Raw genomic sequence first — 22,813 nt, 5'->3', positions numbered from 1 at the left:
AAAGCTCACATCCTCACAGGGCCCCACAGGATCTCACTTTGGATTCTTCCCCTTGGCTAATTACACTCCATATTGTTCCACAACAATATCAAGCATATTTTCCCACTTCAAGGCCTGGGCATTTGCTGTTCTTTGGAATACTGTACCCGCTAGTAATCTCATGACACTCATTTTCTTCACGTGTCACCTTATCAAAGAGTCCTTCTCTAACTACCCTATGTAAAATAATACGACTCTTCCCAGTACTTCCTGTTCCTCAACTTGCTTTATTCTTCTCCATAAAATTTATTTCTGTTTGATATATTATATACTTGTTTGTTAATCTGTCTTCATCCAAGCTATGATGTACTCCATAATGGCAGAGATTTTTGTTTTGTTCACTGCTACTGCTTAGAATGAAGAAGACAATATTTGCTGGCAGCAAACAAATGAGTGAATATGTATTTGAGTAACATTGGTTATTGCTCATCTCGTCTGGTTTTTGTTTTTACTTGTATGTATGGAAATCTCAAACTAAAATCAAGTTGGTTTCATGTGAATTTTTAAAAAATCATAAAACTCTCAGAGTACCGGAGAGAGTGTTAGAAAAATTCCTTTGGGGATTTCTTGAATAATGACACATTCATGGGAGATTACCTATTAAGGAAAGAGTGGGGTGGGAGATAGAAATTAATATAACCTTAACTTTTTGAGGTAGCCATATTATCTAATTAAAACAAAATTTCATACACACTGAAGTTTACAACCATTGGTTTGACCTAATATTTCTGATCTTTCTCAGTTTAAGACTTAATCCTGATCTTGGAAAGGATATCATGAAACATGTATTTATCAATTTTTCACTTTCTCAATCCAATTTTTCCTATATTGGGTCTTTCCTATTGGCTTAGCAATACAGATCTTCCTCAACTTACAATGAGGTTATGTCCCAATAAACCCATCATAGGTTGAAAATATCATTAAGTAGAAAATGCACTTATTACACCTAGCTTACCAAACATCATACTTAGCATAGCCTACCTTAAACATGCTCAGAACACTTACATTAGCCTACAGTTCGACAAAATCATCTAACATGAAGTCTGTTTTATAATAAAGTGTTGAATAGTTCATGTAATTTATTGAATTCTGTACTGAAAGTTAAAAGCAATGATTGTTTGGGTACAGAATGGTTGTAAATGTATTGGTTGTTTACCCTCACGATTGCACGGCTGACTGGGAGCTATGGCTCACTGCCAGCATCACGAGAGTATCATTTTACAGCATATCGTTAGTCCAGGAAAAGATAAAAATTCAAAGTACAGTTTCTACCGAATGCATATCACATTCACACCCCTGTAAAGTCAAAAAATCATAATTTGGGGTGTTGGCTGTGTTGGACAATCTTCCATTGTGGTAAAAACCACTAGTGTTTTCTTCACTGCTTTTATCTCACTTCTTTGCCCAGTTTCTCTGTTCTTCCTTACGTGTTCATTCATTTCCTTTTGATTTGGGGGGTGGGGGGAGTTTTCATCTGTTCTTGCATGTTACTTTTTCCATGAGGATGCTTAGCATATTAGTCATAATTATTTTAAATTCCCAGTCTTGATAATTCCAAAATCTCTGCCATATCTGATTCTGGCTCTAATCCTTGCTTTGTTTCTTCAGACTGTTTTTTGCCCTTTGGTATACCATGTATTTTGTTGAAAGCTGAACATGTTGCATCAGGTAATATGAACTGAGGTAAGTAAGCCCTTAGTGTGAGGATTTATGTTTATCTGTCTAGGAATTAGGCTGTTTGCTGTAGCTATAGGTTTCCAAGACTTCAGTTTCCTCTAGTGTCCTGCTTTTTGTCTCCTCTGGTTTTTTAGGTTTCCCTAGAGACTCCTTCTTAGAGTCTCTGAGCCTTATAGTTCTTCCCATTGTAATTCCCTGTTATACAGGAGCCCTGTTGATGTGGTGGTAAGATACGCGAGGGAGGGGGGGACGGGGGAGGGGAGTGTGCCATAATCCTATGGTTAGGTCTTAATCTTTTAGTGGGCCTTTGTCCCTGGGCTGTGACCTTCGTAAGTATTTCTCAGAATTTTTCTCTTCAGGTGGAACAAGAAGGTTAGATGGACTTCGAGTAGGTTATTTCCCTCCCCCCACATTGGTTAGGCTCTGGTAAAATGGTTTTCCTTGAGGGCAGGCCTTTGTTAAGGATAACTGAACATTCCAGGTATATTTCAAAATGGTTACTTCCTGTCCCCCTGCTGGAACGATCAGGGAGTTTTTCTCTGATTTTCATCCTGAGAGCCTGGTGGAGTGCGTAAAGGTAAAACTCGATACAAGTGTGTGTGTGTGTGGGGCCTCCCTAAGGCTGGGCCCCCAGGAATTTTTTCTCTTTTGAATTAGTCTACACTCAGTTTCCAGCAATTAGGCAATTACCCTTTAGGTTTTCCTACCACTTGTTGGCTCTAGTGGCAGTTTCTGCTCCCAGTAAGTTGTGATTCTGTTATTCCTGCATCTCAGTCTTTCAGTATGAGGGTTTGCCTGTAACCTCAATTCTCTGATGGACCTAAGAAGACCCATTGATTTTCAGTTTGCTCAGCCTTTTTCTTGTGAGTACAGGATTGATGTCTTTCATGGCCTTTACATGTCAGACCAGAAACCAGAAGTATCTGTGTTTACTCTTTAACCCTTGCAGTCTGTTGTCTCCATTTCTATACGAAAACTACTCAAAGGTCAATAATGAGTAACCTAAAGGTTTCAAAAGTCACCAAATTCAATGGGCTTTTTTTTTACCTCTCTGCAGCATTTGACAATATCAATCTTCCCCTCCTTAACCCTGAACTAACCCTGAACTGGTTCACTTACTACTGGCGAAGATGCCTTTTTTCTGGTTTTACTTTCTTTCTACCTCCAGTTTCTCTCCTTGGCCCTATTACCTTCTCTTTGTATCTTTAGGTTTTTATTTTGGGACTCAGTTCATTTATTATCATCTCCATGAAAGATTCTCAAATCTGTATCTCCAGTTCTCACTTTTGTTCCCTGAAATTCACTTTCCTTTTGATTTTCAACTGCTACCAAACAGTTCCACCAAGATATCACTCATAATATCTAAACTTGAACGTGTCTACAATTTAACTTCTTATTGTGCTTTGGAAATAATGACTAATTTAATCATCACCTTAACTCTATGAGGCAGGTACTATTATTAACCTTAATTTACATATGAGGAAAGAAACAGATTAAGAAACTTGCTCAAGAACACATAGTCTGTGAGTTATTGGATGAGTTTGGGCATTTAAATTGACCTCTTTGAGTTTTAAGTTTCTCACTTGTAAAACATGGCAATTAAATATCTCATAAGTTATTATAAGAATTGAATTAGGGTGGTGATCATTTTGTAATGTATGGAAATATTGAATCACAATATTGTGCACCTGGAACTATAGGTCAATTATACTTCCATTTTTAAAAAATGAAATAAATAAATAAAAGAATTTAATTACAAATATAGTGGAAGTACTTTGAAGTTTAGATTTTAAGTGGCATTGTTATTATCAATTACTAAGTCCTGTTAGTTCTGTATCTGTGTTTTAAGGGTACTTGGGGTATGTTTTAATCAGGTATGGTAAGAAACGTATACACAGAAATAACTATCATGAAGGAAGAAGTTTTTTGTTTTTGTTTTTAAATACTCATAGATCCCTAGAATCAGGAGACATGGCATGCCGTAACACATAGGGGGGCCACATGAGGAAGCACCAGGGCTGGGCAGGAGGTAAAACTAGCAAGGGGAAAACACGGGCAAGAAGCTTTATTGTGGTTCCCATGGGGAAAAGTGGACAAAGTGGAATAAGCAGGTGTAGGAATAGCTTGTTTGAATAATTTCAAAAGGCTCTGGGCATAGGGACTATCCCTCGTTGTCTGGTTCCTGTCCCTACAGTGATTAGGGCAAGTGGATAGTGACCCAGAGAGTGAGATCTCTTTGAGAGCCTGATGAAGGAGATGGTTGAGGGTTTGAGGGTACGGACTCTGGTTTGGTTGGTTTGGGTATAAAAGGTTTGCTTGTAGGCAAGTCCCTTACTATGTATAAGAATTGATTAGCCCTGGGAGGGGCAGTCCCTCCAGGGTTAGCAAGTTCCTAGGTGTCAAAACATCAAAATACAGAAAATAAAAAGGTATGCTTAATACATGCTGTATTTAGCATTTGTTTTATTTCTACATTTGCCACCCCAGGTTAAGGCTTGATTACTTCTCATCTGGCCTATTTCCATAGCATCTTAACTAATGGTCTTCTTGCTTCCAGTGTGTTCTAAATATAGCTAAATTTTTCTGAAGCATAGTTTTGAGCAGTTAACTCTTATGCTCAAAATCCTTCAAAGGCACTCTCATGCTTGTGTAGTAAATTTCAGAGACTTAGCCTGGCCATTTTATTTTTTCAAAGCTTAACTTTATTTTCCTTCATGCATCTAATTGAATCATTTAAGATACCCTGTATATACCACATGCTTTCCTACTGTCATCGTTCACAATGATCTTTGCTCGGGGTGCATTTCCTGTCCTGTCCTCATCCCTCCTCACCTGCATGTGCATCAGACACAAGCACACATATACATTCGCGCCCCATGTACTTCTTTTGAATTTGACCTACATTCAAGCCTAACTCAAATACCATCTTCATGATTTCTCTGCTCACTCCTCTTACCCAAGGTAATCTTTACCACAACTTTCATTTCATCTTACGTGTAAGTCTTGAGGCAAATACAATTTTGTACTTGCATTGTAATCATATATATGTTTTATCTCTTATTAGACTGTCAGCTCCTTAGGGCCCGTATCTGATTCGTATTGTATCTCTGCCAGCATGTAGCCTTATGTACAGTAAGTGTTTTATAAATAACAGTTGGATAAATGAAAGTGATTGGGTTTAGATCTAAATTTTTACCTTCATCTCATTAAACTAAGAAGTGGCTAATACAGACACTTTTTCTTAAGCCACTCCTTCTTTCCTCTTGTGGTTATTTTTTTCATAGTGAGATTTATGTATGTGTAGCATGCTTTTAATATCATTAGTCTCTTTTTTCATAGACGTGATCATCAGGTGTTCATGGTGTTCATTCTACAGGTACCAACTGAATGCCTTATATTTTCCAGCTACTGCCCTAGGTACTGAAGACATAGGAGTGAACAAAACAGATTAGGTCCCTGCTTCAGAAAATTCAGGAATGTACAGCTACATAACCTCTTGTATCATGACTGTTTTTCAGGCAAAACTTTCAAAGTGAATATCTCCTGAAAGTCATCCTATTTATTGCCCACTAATTTGGCTCTATTGAAAGCATCTGTTTTTTAACATAGCTAGATGTGCACCATAAATTTCTAACATAATTGGCTACAGGTACTTAGTTCAATTTTTTTTAAAAAGTAGTCTGTACTTTCTGGATCTAATTTCCCACTCTATCAGGCAGAGTACTAAGAGTTGGGGCTATCATGGTAGACATGATAAGCATGGTTCCTTCCCATGAAACTTATAGTCTGAAGATTTGGGAGAGTTTATTGATGATTCTCATAAGATCACAGTAACTACCTAATTAGTTAATGCAACATCATTTGCTAATTCATTTCTATTTGGTCCCTATAGGGAATAAAAGAGATAGAGCTGGTTTATGAGTAAATGTGATATGATTTCATTATGCATCTATTTAGTTTGAGATGTCTAGTAGACATTTAGCTGGAGCTACCCAGAAGGCTGGTAAACATTTGAGTATGAAGGTTGAGAGAATGTTTTGAATTGGATATAATGATTTGGGAATTCATTCAACAATTTTTTATTAAGCAGCTACTGTGTATTGGGTACTATGGTAGGCATTAGGGATACAGCAGGGAACAAAATAACACAAAGTCCCTAGTCTCGTGGAACTTAGATTCTCAGCGTTGGAGGGTTGGGTGGGGAACATCTAATTCATAAGATAAATAAGTAACAGATATGTTAGTAAGAAGTACTGAGGAGAAAAATAAAGCAAGGGGATATGAAGTATTTGAGGGGTATTTGTCCTTGACAAGGACAAGGTCAAATGTATGACCATGGGAATAAGTAGCTGATATAGTAAAGAGGAAGAATAGAATGGACGGACTATATTTTGTAGGGCTAGTAGGGCAAAGCTCAAGGAAGAAAGAAAATAAGAGTTGAAGGTAATGGTAAAAGAGTGATTCAGTTGATGAATTGTGGATACTGGACTAAATAGTGAAAGAAGAGAAACCTAAAAGGTACTGATTAATTGGTAGAAAATGGAAGGGTCAGGTAATTAGAGGTCCCAAGGAGGGTGAAGAATAGGAGACAGTTATGTTACAGAAACAAATTTGAGAACTCAAGTTTAAGAAGAAGGGGGAATGGTCCACTGTCTTCAGATGCTACAAAGATAAGTACTGGAAAGAGTCCTTTGGATCTGACAATTTGAAGGACAAGACTAGGTGATTTTAATGAAAGTAGTCTCTGCAGTAGGAGAGGAGAGGGTGGAATTAGATTGTAGTGAATTATGGAGCATAAGAGGAGTAAGGACGTAGATAGGATTATTGACTAATATTTTAAAAAGTGAAGGAGAGATACAGTAATAGATAGTGGAAGACTAGTAATAGATAGTTAAAGGAAGGATTTTTAAGTTGAAGAGATGACTGGAGTACAATTATATGCTGAAGGGAAAAAGATTGGAAACAAGATATAGGAGACCAAGAATTATTGATGGAAGAGTCCCTGAGATGGGAATTCCCTGGCAGTCCAGTGGTTAGGTCTTGGTGCTTTCACTGCTGAGGGCTTGGGTTCGATCCTTGGTTGGGGAACTAAGAGCCTACAAGCTACACGGCATGGCCAAAAAAATTTTTTTTAAAAAGGAAAAGAGTCCCTGAGAAAAGTAGTAACAGACAGGTTTCAGAGCACAGGTAGAAAGGTTAGCCTTAGATAAGAAGAGCAACTTTTGAACTGAAAGAGGAGGAAAGAAATAAGGATGGATTAGATGAGTTTGTGGGATATGAAAGAAGAATATAATGAAGGTAGAGAAATTTAAGGAATTCTTACCTCATTGATTAATTTGGTTTTCTTGGAAATGTTGGAGTTAAAGTCATTTAGAGACTGAAGGAGGGAGGATAGGGTATGATACTTTTAAAGAATGTAAATTTGAAATAATATGAATGGAATTCATTTAGTCATTTATTTAAAAAATACTAACAGTGCCCACAATATACTGGGTACTGTCCTGTGTGCTAGCGATACAGCAATGAACAAGACAAAGTTCTTGCCCTAAAGATGCTTACATTCTAGTAGAGGAGTAGACAACAAACAAAGTGTCAAGTAGTACTAAATGCCATGAAGAAAAATAAAATATGAAAAGTAGATTGTTGTCATTTTAAAGTATTTTATTCTTGTCTGATCTTTTATGAGTAGGAAAGTAAAAGTATTGTTTAAAATGTTTTCTTTGGAAACACAATGCCTTTTTATAAATGCAAGGGGTGATCATTCTTGTTTTATAGAAGTTTGCAGTACAATCAGAGTGCTAGAATGAAAGAATGATTAGGTTTTTTTCTTAAGGAATTTAGAGAATTGATCCAAAAGTGAAATCATATTTTTTCTCCTGGATACAAATATTTTGATTATAATTTCTCTTATTAAAAATTATTATGTAATCTTTCAGGCAGGAACATGATATTCTTTCCCAGGTTTTATTACTCATTCTTCAATCTGCCTACATAACTGCACTCTACACTCATTTGTGCTTGCTATGTGTCAGGCACTTCCTAACCATAGTATAGAAATTAATACATTTAATCCTCATAATAACCGATGAATTAGGTACTATCTTTATCCCCATCTTACAGATAAGGAAACTGAGACCCAGAGAAATAAGTGTAGACTTTTGATCTGACTGCCTGGGTTCAAATTTCAACTCTAGTAGGAATGTTTCCCTCTAAGCCTCTGTGACTTTATATAAAATAATGTTATAGCAACCTCTTAGAATTATTGTGAGGAAAAAGTGACACAGTGCTTGTAAACATTCTAGAACTATGCTTACACATAATGAGCTCTCAAGTGGCTACTATTTTTTTCTTGTTTATATGTTCAGATTGTTTCCATGTTTCTAAATGAAAGTCTACTTTTTTATCGTTGGCTAATTTTTCTTCAATCCTGGATCCTCAGTGTTATGTTTTCTTTTCCTGATATAGAAACACTGGCGCACAGCCGAAGAGGTCTATTAGCTCTACTGGCCCAGCAAAAGGAGCGCAAATGAAAGGAGGATATATTAGTGCAAACCAAAGCAGAATGGCTGTGTCAAAAACCATGGTGATTCTACCTGACCCAAAAACAGTAGAAAAAATGAATACTTCCTCCACAAAGACAGTCACGCGGGTAATATTCTTTAGAATTCTGAGTTTGTTTGAAAATGACACTGGGAAGAACTTGATTGAAATGTTAAAGGTAGAAAGTATGCTGCTTTGAAACAATAACTTCTAATACAGGCATATCTCAGAGATATTGCAGGTTCAGTTCTAGACCACTCGAATAACACAATTATCACAATAAAGTGGGTCACTTGAGTTTTTTTGGCTTCCCAGTGCATATAAAAATTATTACATTATACTGTAGTCTCTTAAGTGTACAATAGCATTATGTTTAAAAATTCCAATGTACATGACTTAATTAAAAAAACGTTATTGCCAAAAAGTGCTAACCATCCTCTGAGCCTTCAGCAAGTCATAGTAACATCAAAGATCACTGGTCACAGATTACCATAACAAATATAATAATAATGAAAAAGTTTGAAATATTGTGAGAATTACAAAAATGTGACACAGAGACTCAAAGTGAGCAAATGCTGTTGGAAAAATGGTGTCAATAGACTTGCTGGATGCAGAGTTGTCACAAGCCTTCAATTTGTAAAAAACACAGTATCTGTGAAGTGCAATAAAGTGAAGCACAGTAAAATGAGGTATGCCTGTATTGATATATTCATTTTGTTAGAATCTTTGCCATATAGCATATCTTACAGCATAATATTGGCAGTTGGCTCCTATAATTCATTATTGGTAGTAAGAACATTAGAGTGGAATGAAGAAAGTCTACTCATGACCTTAAGAACTATTTAGTCAGCTCAGGCTGCGGTAATAAAGTACCATACACTGGGTGGCTTATAAACAAATTTATTTCTTATAGTTCTGGAGTCTGGAAGTCCAAGAGTAGGGTGACAAATGGTCAGGTACTGGTGAGGACCCTCTTCCAGGTTGCAAACTACCAACTTTTATTGTATCCTCACAAGGGGGAAAGAAATTTAGCTAGCTCCCTAGCCTCTTTTTATAAAGACAGTAATCTCATTCATGAGGGCTCTACCTTCATGACCTAATTACCTCTCAAAAGTTCCACCTCCCAATACCATCTCACACTGGGATTAGTGTTCCAGCATATGAATCTGGGGGATACACAAACATTCAGTCCATAATAATTATATACATATTACGTAGACATTATATGCGTTATGTATATGTTATACATATATATTACATAGTATTAATAGCACTATGTAAAAGGTATAATGCATCATGACCAAGTGGGGGTAGTATATGCAAGGTTGTTCCAATATTCAAAAGTCAGTACTTTCCCCCTTATTAGTAGACTGAAAAAAAATCCATGTGATTATCACAACAGATAAAAAGCATTTGAAAAATTCAATATCCATTAATGATCATAAAAATTAAAAATAAAATCTTTCAACTAACTTGAAAGAGAAAGGATTTCCTCAGGAGTGTTCTGTAAAACCTACAGTTAACATCATACTCAGTGATGAAAGGCTGAATGCTTTTCTCCTAAGATCAGGAACAAGACATGGATGCTCACTTTCATCACTTCTATTCAGGACAGTAGTGGGTATCCTAGCCAGAGCACTTAAGCAAGAAAAAGAAATACAGGTCATCCAAAGTAGAAAGGAAGAAGTAAAATTATCTCAGTTCACAGATGACATAATCTTATATGTACAAAACCCTAAAGATTCCACATTAAAAAAATTGTTAGAACTAATAAATACAGCAAATTTGCAGGATAGAAAATTGACACACAAAAATCAATTGTTTCTATACACTAGCAATGAATAATTTAAGAAGAAAATCAAGAAAACTAGTTTTGTTTGCAATAGCATCAAAAAGAATGAAATACTTTTAGCAATAAAAACTAAGGAGTTGAAAGATATGTACACTGATAACTATAAAGGTTGCTGAAAGAAGACAATAATAAATAGGAAAACATCCTTTGTTCATAGACTTAATATTGTTAAGATGTCAATACTATCCAAAGCAATCTACAGATTCAATGCAATCCCTATCAAAATCCCAGTGACATTTTTTGCAGAAATTTTAAAAACCCATCCTAAAATTCATATGGACTATCAAGAGAGCCCAGATAGCCAAAACAATCTTGAAAAAGAACAAAGTTGGAGGTCTCACACGTCCTGATTTTAAAACTTATTACATAGCTTCAGTAATCAACACAGTGTGGTACTGGCATAAAGACAGACATATAGGGACTTCCCTGGTGGCGCAGTGGTTAAGAATCTGCCTGCCGATGCAGGGGACACAGGTTTGATCCCTGGTCTGGGAAGATCCCACATGCCGCGGAGCAACTAAGCTTGTGCACCACAACTACTGAGCCTGCACTCTAGAGCCCGTGAGCCACACTACTGAAGCTTGTGTGCCTAGAGCCTGTGCTCCACAACAAGAGAAGCCACCGCAATGAGAAGCCCACGCACCACAACGAAGAGTAGCCCCCGCTCACCACAACTAGAGAAAGCCTGCGCACAGCAATGAAGACCCACCGCAGCTAGAAAAGAAAGAAAGAAAAGACAGACATATAGGTCAATGAAATAATATAGAGCCCAGAAATAAACCCTCACAATAAGGATATCAAGACCATGCCATGGTGTCTTTTCAACAAAGGTGTTAAGAGAACTGGATATCTACATGCAAAAGAATGAAGTAGGACTCTTACCTTACACCATTTACAAAAATAACTCAAAATGTATCAAAAACCTAAAGGTAAGATCTAAAACTATAAAACTTTTAGAAGAAAATATAAGGGAAAAACTTTTTGACATTGGATTTGGCAATGATTTCTTAGATATGATATCAAAAGCATATACAACAAAAGAGAAAATAGATATATTGGACTACATCAAGCATTAGAAGCTTCTGTGCATCAAGGGACACAACAACAGAGTGAAAGGCAGCCCATGGGATGAGGAAAATTATTAGAAAATCATATATCTGATAACAAGTTAATATCCAGAATATATAAAGAACTGCAACTCAACAACAAACAGCCTAATTTAAAAAATGGACAAAGGACTTGAATAAATATTTTTCCAAAGAAGATATACAAATGGCTGACAGCACATGAAAAAATGCTCAACATCACACCAATAATCATTAGGGAAATGTAGATCAGAACCACAGTAAGATACCAGCTCACACCAATTAGGATGGCCACTATGAAAAAAACCCCAACAATAACAGAAAATAACAAGTATTGGTGAGGATATAGAGAAATCAGAACCTTTGTGCACTGTTGGTAGGATTGTAAAATGGTGCAGCTGCTATGGAAACAGTATTATTGTCCCTCAAAAATTTTAAAATAGAATTACCATATCATCCAGCAATTCCATTTCTTGGTCTATACCTAAAAGAATTGAAAGCAGAGATTTGAACAAATAGTTGTACAACGATTTTCATCATAGCATTATTCATAGTAGCTAAAAAGTGGAAGCAACCCAAGTTTCCGTCAACAGATGAATGAATAAACAAAGTGTATGTGTGTATATACCTTTAAAAAGAAGGAAATTTCAACACATACTACAACATGGATGAACCTTGAAGATATTATACTAAGTGAAATAAACCAGTCACAAAAGGACAAAGACCGTATGACTCTACTTATCTGAGATACCTAGAGTAGTCAAATTCATAGAGACAGAAAGTAAAATGGTGGTCACCAGGGAAAGAGTAAAGAGGAATTATTGTTTAATGGGTACAGAGTTGCAATTTTGTGAGATACTTAAAAAGAGTTCTGGAGATGGATGGTGGTGGTGACTGCACAGCAATGTGAAAGTACTTAATGCCATGAACACTTAAATGTGGTTAAGATGAAAAATGTGTGCATTTTACCATAATAACCCCCACTGATGAGCTCTACCTGGGTATGGCACACTGAGAATCCTGGGGCCTTCCCCTGGTCCATGAGATCATGTTCCATGTCAGGAGAGGCAAGCTGAGAAGACCTCAGGCTACTGCCCTCTTCCCTCCATGGAGCACTCAACACCTAGAGTGAGGTTGTCACTCATGGAGAAGCTTACCATTGTCTCCACTGTCAACCCCAGAGATCTGGTGCAGAGATATTATCTGGGGAGAGAAGCAAGCTGTACAACAGATAGTTCCTTATATCTTCCATAAGGAACCAGCTTTATTTGCAACAGAGCGTGGAGAAGTTTAAACCTATGAACACCCTCAGAAACAGTGGACATAGTGGTAAACGGCAATTGGGAGGAAATTAATTGATCTAACGAGGATACACCCTAGACTGTAGGCTAGCTAGTTTATAGGGAAACAGGGTATAAGGCAATTCCTCAGCAAGAGAAGCCTTCCTGTAGTGAGAATAAATATTGAACATTGGCATCAGAAACTTCCCTGGAAGGAACCACAATTTGATTGGATTAGTCTGTAGAGAATTTATGCCCCAGGGCATTGTTGAAAACAATAGAGCAATCAGCTGGCAACTAGTGAAGTTAACAGCTGAGTGTGGTCAGAGTAAGAGTGGAAGAGAGCCCTACCAGTAGCTCTGGCATCGCAGGATGGTTGTGGGCATACCCAAAGCTGCACCTCCCTGAGGAGCAACATTAGTGTGTTAACAGGACTGCAGGGCAGGTGTTGGGAGGGGGCATATTAGTTTCCCAGGAGTGCCTTAACAAAGTACCAACAGCTGTATGACTTCAAACAATAGAAATTTATTGTCTCACACTCCTGGAGGCTAAAAGTCTGGAATCAAGGTGTTAGCAGGGGTGTGCAGCTTCTGAATATGCTAGGGAAGTATCTGTTTCTCTCCTAGATTCTGATGGCCCCAAACACTCCTTGGCTTGTAGATCCATCACTCTAATCCTCTATCTGTACATTTTGTTCTCCCCATTATTTTCACAGTATCTTCCCTGTGTTTGTCTCTGTTCAAATTTCCCCCTTTTATAAAGACATCAGTCATATTGGATTATGGCTCACCCTAATGATCTCATCTTAACTCGGTTAAATCTGCAAAGACCCTATTTCCATAATCTGATGTACTGGAGGTTAGGACTTCAACATATCTTCTTTTCGGGGACACTGTTCAACCTGCAATGGGAAAACAGACCTCACTAAAATAATCCAGGTTATCACTAAACAAAATATAAACAAGCAAATAGCAATAACAAGCTCTAGGGAGGAGGGAAGTTCCAGTACCCAGAGTTGCTACAATATATTATCTAAAATCTCTGATTTCTGACAAAAAATTATGGAACATGTAAAGAAATAGCAAAGTACGACCCATACTCAAGAAAAAAGGCAACAGAAGCTGTCTGTGGGAGGAAGCAAATGTCAAATTTAACAGAAAGAGATTTAAAAGAAGCCATTATAAATAGCTTCATGGAATTACAGAAACTATGCTTTAAAGAAGTAAAAGAAGGTATAATGTTACACCAAGTATCAATAAAGAGAAATTATAAAAAAGAACCGATGGAAATTCTGAAGCTGAAAAGTACAATAATTGAAACTTTAAAAATTCACTAGAGGAGCTCAACAATGGATTTTAACTGACAGAAGGAAGAATTAGCAAACTAGAAGACAGATCAATAGAGATTATTCAAGCCAAACACAGAGTGGGAAAATAAAGAATGAAGAAAAATGAATAGAGCCATCAAACACCATCAAACACACCAACATATGCATAATGGGAGTAACAGAAGGAGAAGAGAGACACAAAAGGAAAGGAAAAAATATTCAAAAAGATAATGGATGAAAACACCCCAAATTTAATGAAAAACAATATCCTACACATCCAGGAAGCTCAGTGAATTCCAAGAATGAATCAATGAAGACATATTATAGTAAAAATGCTGAAAGTCAAAGACAAGAAGAAAATCTTAAAAGCAGCAGGAGAAAAACAGTGTGTATCACGTGCAAAGGAACCTTAATAAGATTAACCGATAACTTTTCATCAGAAACAATGAGGCCAGAAGGCAGAGGAGAACAGATTTGAAGTTGTTAAAGGAAAAGCTCAACCAAGAACGCTGTATCCAGTAAAGCTATTATTCCAAAATGAAGATGAAATAAAGAGTCTCCAAGATAAACAAAAACTGAAAGAATTTATTGCTTGCAGACCCACCTTATGGGAAATACTAAGGGAAGTTCTTCAGCTTGAAAACAAGTGACCTCAGATGGTAATTCATATCCATACAAAAAAATCAGTAAACACAATTATGTAATTACAACAACTATTATATCATGTAATTAATTCAACTATTAGTGCATTTCCTCCTTTTTTCCCTCTTAACTGATTTGAAAAACGATTATATAAAATAACATGTATATAATGTATTATTGGATCTATGACACATAGAAATGTAATATATGTGTTATGTATTTGGCAGTAATAGCACAGAGGAGGTGGATGGGAACAAAGATGTAATGTAAGCTAATGATGACAAAATGAAAAGTAATAATTATGGCTCTGTTTTCTTATATTTTGTAACAGTAATACATGTAATTTACATAAAAATAATACGACAAAAGGGGGAAATAGTGAATAGAGCTATATAGGAGTAATATTTCAATATATTATTGGAATTAAGCTAATATAAATCCAAAGCTAATTTTGACAAGATGTGTATGTTAAACCCTAGAACAACCATCTAGAAAAACCTCAAAAATATAATGAAAAAATCATTAAAAAATTAAAATGCTACCTTAGAAAATATTCACTCAATGCAGAAAAAAGTAATAAAGGATGAATAGAGGACAAAAAAGACATGAGACATATGGAACACATAAAGTAAGATGGGAGATATAAATCCAACTATATCAAGAAAACATTAAATGTAGATAGATTAAACAATCCAAACAAGGGGCATAGATTGTCAGACTGGCTTAAAAAACATGATCCAATGATAGGCTGTCTACAGGAGACACACATTAGTTTCAATATTAATTTCAGACCAATATCTCTTATGAATGTGGGTGCAAATATCCTGAACAAAATTCTAGCAAACCAAATCTAACATATAGAGTTATATGCCTGGAGTGCATTAGTTTGCTACGGCTGCCATAACATAATATCACAGACTGTATGGCCTAAACAGTGTCCTAATCTACTCTTCCTTTAGGGACACTAGTTATATTGGATTAGGACCAACCTTAATGGCCTCATTTTAACTTAATTATCTCTTTAATGTCCCTATCACTAAATACAGTCACATTTAGCGGTACTAAGGGTTAGGGGTTCGACATGTGAATTTTTTGGTGGGGAGAGACAATTCAGCCCATAACAGTTACCAAGTGGGATTTATCCCAGGGATGCAAAGTACTTTAACATCTAAAAATCAGTGTAATACATCTCATATCAGTAGAATAAAAAGCAATGATCATCTAGATCCAGAAAAAGCACTTTTCAAAATTCAACATACTTTCATGATAAAAACACTTAATAAACTAGGAGTAGAGGGACTTCCTCAACTTGATAAAGAACACTTATGAAAAATCCACTAATATCAACTCAATCATGCAACTGGACGCTTTCCTTTTGACATCAGGAACAAGACAAAATTTTCTTGCCACTCTATTCAACATTGTACTGGAGGTTCTAGGCAGGGCAATTAGGGAGAAAAAAAAGGCAACCAAATTAGAAAGGAAAAGATAAATCTCTATTTGCAGATGACATAATGTTACATATAGAAACTCCTAAGAAATCTACTAAAAAACAATTAAGACTATGGAATTCCCTGGCTGTCTAGTGGTTAGGACTCAGCGCTCTCACTGCGATGGCCCAGGTTCAATCCCTGGTGGGGGAACTAAGATTCTGCAAGACATGGCATGGCCAAAAAGACACAAAACAAAAAAAAACAAACAAAAAAAGAAACTATTAAAACTAATGAATGGATTCTGTTAGGTTGCAGAATACATGATCAATATGCAAATAAATTGTATTTTTTACACTTGCAATAAACAATTTGAAAATTAAGGAAACAATTTCTCTCACAATAACATCAAAAACAATAAAATACTTAGGAATAAATTTAATAATAGAAATGATATCATAAGCTCTGAAAACTGTAAAACATTACTGAATGAAATTAAAGATGATCTAAATAAATGGGAAAGCATCCAAAATTTATGAATTGGAAGACTTACCATTATTAAGATGGTGATACTTCCCAATCTGTTCTATAGATTCAACACAATCCTTATCAGAATCCCAGCAGACTTCCTTGTGCAAATTGACAATTGATTCTAAAATTCATATGGAATTGCTAGGAACCCAGAATAGCCAAAATAGTCCTGAAAAAGCAGACTAAAGTAGGCAGACTCACACTCCCAATTTCAACATTTACTACAAAGCAACAGAAATCACGATAGTGTGGTACTGATTGGCACAAGGATAGATATACAGATCAATGGAATAGAATTGAGAGTCCAGAAATAGACCCATCACATCTATGGTCAACTGATTTCTGATAAGCGTACCATGACCGTTTAAGAGGGAAAGGGTAGTCTTCAGTAAATGGTGCTGGGATGACTGGATAGCCACATGCAAAAGAATAAAGTTGGACCCTTGCCTCATATCATATAAAAATTAATTCAACATGAATCAAAGACATATGTGACAGTTAAAACTAAAAACTCTTAGAAGAAAACATGGTAGTAAACCTTCATGACCTTGGTTTGGCAAAGGATTCTCAGATATGACACAAAAAATATGAACAACAAAAGAAAAAAAGCCAGATGAATTGAACTTTACCAAAATTAAAAATGTGCTTCAAAGAACATGATCAATAAAGTAAAAAGTCTACCCACAGAATGGGAGAAAATATTTGCAAATGATATATCTGTTAAGGGATTTGTATCGGGAATATATAAAGAATTACAACTCAATAATAAAAAGACAAAAAATCCAATTAAAAATTGGGCAAGGGATTTGAATACTCATTTCTCCAAAGAAAGTATACAAATGGTCAAAAAGCACATGGAGAGATACTTGACATCACTAGTCATCAGAGAAATGCAAATCAAAGCCACAGTGTGATCTTTACTTCATATTCAGTAGGATGGCTAGAATCAAAAAGTCAGATGACAAGTGTTGGCAAGCATATCAAGAAATCAGAATACTACTGATAGGAATGTAAAATGGTCCTGCCACTTTGGAAAACAGTCTGGTAGTAATTCAGGTGTTTAAACATACTGCTATCTTATGACCCAGCAATTCTACCTCTAGATATATACACCCAAGAGAACTTAAGATATATTTCCAACACAGAAACTTGTACATGAATGTTTATATCAGTATTATTCATAATAGCCAAAAAGTGGGAACAACCCAAATGTCCATCAATGGACAGATGGCTAAACAAAATGTGGTATATTCATACAGTAGAATATTATTCAACCACAAATAGGAATGAAGTACTGATGCATGCAACAACATGGATGAATCTTGAAACCATTATGCTAAATGAAACAAGCCAATCAAAATACCACACACTATGTGATGCCACTCACATAAAAGTCCAGAACAGGGAAATCTTTAGAGACACGAAATACCTAAGTGGTTGCCTAGGACTGGGAGGAAGACAAGGGTTAGGGAGTCAGAGTTAAAGGATATAGAGTTTCTTCTTGAGGTGATAAAAAAATTTCTAAAATTAACTGTGGTGATGGTTGCTCATATTTGTGAATACACTTAAATCCACTGACTTGTACACTTTAAAAGCTATTTAAAAAGATAATTATGCAGATTGTGTGTAACTTTATGCCAATTTTAAATTTTGCAAAATTTGCAAATGAATATAAAATGGAAAGATTCCTTAAAAACTTACATTTTACCAAGAGACAAGCAAAAATGAAAATTGGAAGGTATTAAAGAAATTAATATGAGTAATTTAAAAATCTTTCTTCAAAGATAATTCCAGGCCCAGATGGTTTCACTAGTGATATATGCCAAACACATAAGAACAAAAACAGAACAAGAGAAATGGGTATACTCCAGAACTCATGTTATGAGGCTAGAAATATCTTGATATCAAAATCTGACTACAACAATATGAGAAAGAAACATTACAAGTCAATCTCTCCAAACATAGATGGAGAAATCCTCAATAAAATGTTAACAAAATTCAATAACAATAAAAAGAGATAATACATCATGAGGAGCTGCATTTATACCAAGAAATTAAGATTGGTTTAACATTTAAAAATCCATTAGTGTAATTCACCACATTCATATATAGCTTAAAGGAAAAAAGCACTTGATCATCTCAATACAGAAAGTATTTATATGATAAGATTAAAATTTTATTCATGATTTAAAATGTTCTTATGAAACTGGCAATCACAAGGAACTTCCTTAATCTGATTTATAAAATCCTACAGCACTGATCGTATTTAATGGTAAAGCATTCCTAAGAAGGATCCACTTCTATCCAACATTCTTGGAAGTCTTAGCCATTTCAGTATGGCAAGAAAAAGAAATGAAAAATGTAAGAATTGGAAAGAAAGAAACAAAACATTGAATATTTGTAGATGACACAATTACCTACATATAAAATTTTAAGTCACCTATTAATAATTATCAAATTAATAATAGTTTAGCAAGGTTATTGGATATCAAAAAAAAAAACAACCAAAAACAATTATATTTTTATATACCAGCAACACACATTTCAAAAATTACATATTTTTTAAATGATACCATTTATAATAGCACATTAAGTACTTGTGGATAAATATAACAAAGATGCACATACCTATACTGTAAAAACTATAAAATTTTACTGGGAGACATTAAACAAGACCCAAACAAATGGAGAGATAGAACATGTTTATGCATAGAAAGAGTCAGTATTGTAAGTGTATCAATTATACCCAAATTTTGATTTATAGATTCTTTGCTATTTCAGTCAAAATCTCAGTTCTTTTTTTCATTGTATTTTTTTCAGTAACTTGTCAAGGTAAGTCTAAAATTTATATAAAGCTGCTAAAGCTTAGGCATAACCGAGATACTCTTGAATAAGAACTTTGTGGAAGGACTTGCTCTCCTAGATACCAAGTTTTATATAAAGTGTAACATTAACAAAGGTATAGACAGAGAGCCTACAAGTGACTCAGGCACATATAAACACTTGTTTTATAATAAATGTGCACTAGAGAGTAATGGGGAAATAACAGGATTTTCAAAAATTCTTGTTGAGACAATTGGGTATTCACATGGAATAAAAATATATTGGCTTCCTTCCTCATACTATACACGAAACTCAATTCTGGGTATATTATAGATCTAAACATGAAAAGCAAAAATATCTTCATAATTTCAGGATTGGGAATGGTTTCTTGGATGAGACATCTAAGGCGTAAACCATAAAGGAAAACATGATAAATTTGACTACGCTAAGATGAAGAACTTCTATTCATTAAAAGATACTACAAGGAAAATGCAGCCATAGAGTGAAAGAAGACATTTTCAACACATAAACTAGAAAGGGTTCATAGTCAGAACATTTAATGAACTCTATCATCAATTTAAAAAAAGACGGAACTCAACAGAAAAGTGTGCAAAGGACTTGTATGGGATATTTTCCTTCAAAAAAAAGGAAGTCAAGATGGGAATAAGCACATGAAAAGAAGTTGAATTTCATGAAAATTAAAGTCAAAATGAGATACCTGTATACCTATACCCATACTGGTTTAAATTTCTATATCTGGCAGTGCTAGTTGTTGATGAGAATGTAGAGTAACAGCAACTGTCACAATGCTGGTAATCTTGAAAAGTTTTACAATCAACTTGGAAAACAGTTTGGTGTTATCTAATCAAGTTGACTCATCAATTCCACATCTATATATCCCCTACAGAAATACATTTTCATGTTTAACAGTATGCTTTCACATAAATGTTTATTGAAACAGTTTTCATGATGGCCAAAAACTGGAAACAATTCAATGTCTGTTAAAAGTAAAAGGGATAAATAAAATATGATATACTAATCCAACAGACTACAGTCACCAATAAATGAATGAACTATTATACATGCAACAACATGGAGAGATATATAAAAGCATACTGTTGAACAAAAGATGTCAGATAATTCTGTTATAATATATGGCTATTTATATACATTTTAAAAACAGGCAAAACTAAATTACATTGATAAACTTGGTAAATATCAATACTAAGTGCTAAGCAAAATCTGGAGCAACCAGAACTCTCATACTTTGTTGGTGGGAACCACTTGGGAAAACCTTTCAGCAGTATCTACTATATGTGAACATATAAATAATCCAATAACCAGGAATTTCACACAGGTATACACCCAACATAAATTCATACAGTATAGTCAGCAAAACACATGTACAACCATCTTCTTAGTGGCATCATTTGTTTTTGGTTTTTTAAAATATATTTATTTATCTATTTTTGGCTGCGTTGGGTCTTCGTTGCTGCTCGCGGGCTTTCTCTAGTTGCAGCGAGCGGGGGCTACTCTTCGTTGCGGTGTGCGGACTTCTCATTGCGGTGGCTTCTCTTGTTGTGGAGCACAGGCTGTAGGCGCAAGGGCTTCAGTAGTTATGGCACATGGGCTTAGTAGTTGTGGCTCACGGGCTGTAGAGCTCAGGCTCAGTAGTTGTGGCGCATGGGCTTAGTTGCTCTGTGGCATGTGGGATCTTCCTGGACCAGGGCTCGAACCCATGTCCCCTGCATTGGCAGGTGGATTCTTAACCACTGCACCACCAGGGAAGCCCAGTGGCATCATTTGTAATAGCCAAAAATTTGGAAACTACAGAAATGTCCATGAACAATAAAATAGATGTATAAAATTGTGATATATTCACACAATGGAATATTATTGTACAACAATGAAAATGAACCATCTACAGCTATACTTAACAATATGAAGGGCTCTCACAAATATAACATTGAAAAAAAGAAACCAGATACCAAGGGTACGTGCTTCATGATTCCATCAAAGTGAAGTTCAAAAACAGGCAAAACTAATCCATGGAGTCAGTATAATCATTACCTTTGGTGGGAGATAGTGACTCTTACGGAAGGAACTTCTGAGATGCTGGTAATTTTCTGTTTCTAAATCTGAATGCTAGGTGCCTGGGTGTCTTCCATTTATGAAAATTTATTAAGGTGTGCATTTATATGTGCACATCTCTATGTATATTTTACTTCAATATAAGTTATAAAAAGTAAGTGTTATTGTTTAGGAATGCATACTTAATAAAACTTTAAAAAGAAGAAAGAAAATAATTACCAAAATCAAGTTAATGATATTCACTGGGGAGGAGGGAGAGGCAGTAAACCAGAAGAAGCAAAAGCCAGGGGAGCTGCTTGTGATCTAGGAGGGGCAAAGTCTCCTGGAGGTTCTATCAATGTTCTAATTTTTTACTTTAGTTGTGATTATAAGAACATTTGCTTTGCATTATTTAACTATATGGTTATGTTTTAATTATATTTCTGTGTTAAATTTCATAATTAAAAATACTAAAAATTAGCCAAAAACAAATAAGCCAAAAATGTGTAATAACTTGGCTAATGTTTATTAATAAAATGTTAAATGAAAAGTTGTGGTTTTTAAAGCTTATACATAAAAAATTAAATATACCAAAATATTAACAATCTGAATGAATTATCTTTCTATATTTTTGAATTTTCTCAAAATTAGTATATATTTCTTATATATAGGTAAAACATGAATAAGACTTTTCAAAAAGTGTATGCCTCAGTTAAGAAACTTTTTAAGCATAAAATCTTTTATCATTAAATTTTTAATGTTTGTCCTATCCTACAAACATTATATTTATCTTTTTTCTACTATTTTTATCTCTGTTTTTTAGGACCGATTATTCAGAAACCCTGTCTTTTTTACTTATTTTATTTTAAATAACTATTTTCTACAGGTGACTGATATACATGGAGTTGATGTTACTCCCAGACCTCTTTACCATCCAGATGCATATACTGGTACAGCAAAGCCAAATAAACTATTGACATCACAAGAAGGATCACGTACATCAGACTTCATAGCTTCCTATAGCCTTTATCAGAATACAATAAATCCTAGTATGTTAGGGCAGTTTACAAGGTAGAGTATACTATTCTATGATTCTTTTTTTATATCTTATGTATTTTCATTTAAGTTGCACATATGTAACTTAGATGTCAGTTGTACCCAGTCTCCCAGCTCCGCTCTCTCATCCTAGTGTGCCACCTCTGGGTTCTTCTCATGTTTTAACTAGATGTAGAGCTTGCATGTCAAGTGTTCCCCTACACTTACACCAAAACATTTGTGAAAAAATATACAGATTTTACTCAAGATTTCCTGAGGAACCAAAAGATGCGACCTAGCATCACAGACGTATTTCTTTAGTTTTCTTCAGTTTCTTTTATGCTGCAGTTTAGGAGCTTTCCTTTTTTTCCCTCCCTATTCTTCCATACAAATCCTTGTTCTCCTAGGGTTTGATTTCTCTCTTGTTTTATAACTTTTTTTTGGTAAATGACATGTTTTTCATTTACATATGTAGATACTTA

At 35.2% G+C, this 22,813-nt stretch overlaps 1 protein-coding gene across 1 annotated transcript in view; it reads left to right on the top strand.

Annotated features, from left to right (window-relative positions):
- Nucleotides 1-22,813, top strand: part of DNAI4 (dynein axonemal intermediate chain 4) — a 125,554-nt gene that overhangs the window by 1,607 nt on the left and 101,134 nt on the right. The window contains 2 exon segments of the mRNA XM_036843370.1: nt 8,182-8,365; nt 22,183-22,367. Coding sequence (XP_036699265.1) covers nt 8,182-8,365; nt 22,183-22,367 — 369 coding nt within the window.

This window comes from Balaenoptera musculus, chromosome 1, assembly GCF_009873245.2.
Source record: "Balaenoptera musculus isolate JJ_BM4_2016_0621 chromosome 1, mBalMus1.pri.v3, whole genome shotgun sequence".
In the NCBI taxonomy this organism is placed as follows: domain Eukaryota; kingdom Metazoa; phylum Chordata; class Mammalia; order Artiodactyla; family Balaenopteridae; genus Balaenoptera; species Balaenoptera musculus.
The sequence above is the reverse complement of the archived record's forward strand: the minus strand, read 5'-3'. Positions and strand labels throughout refer to the sequence as shown.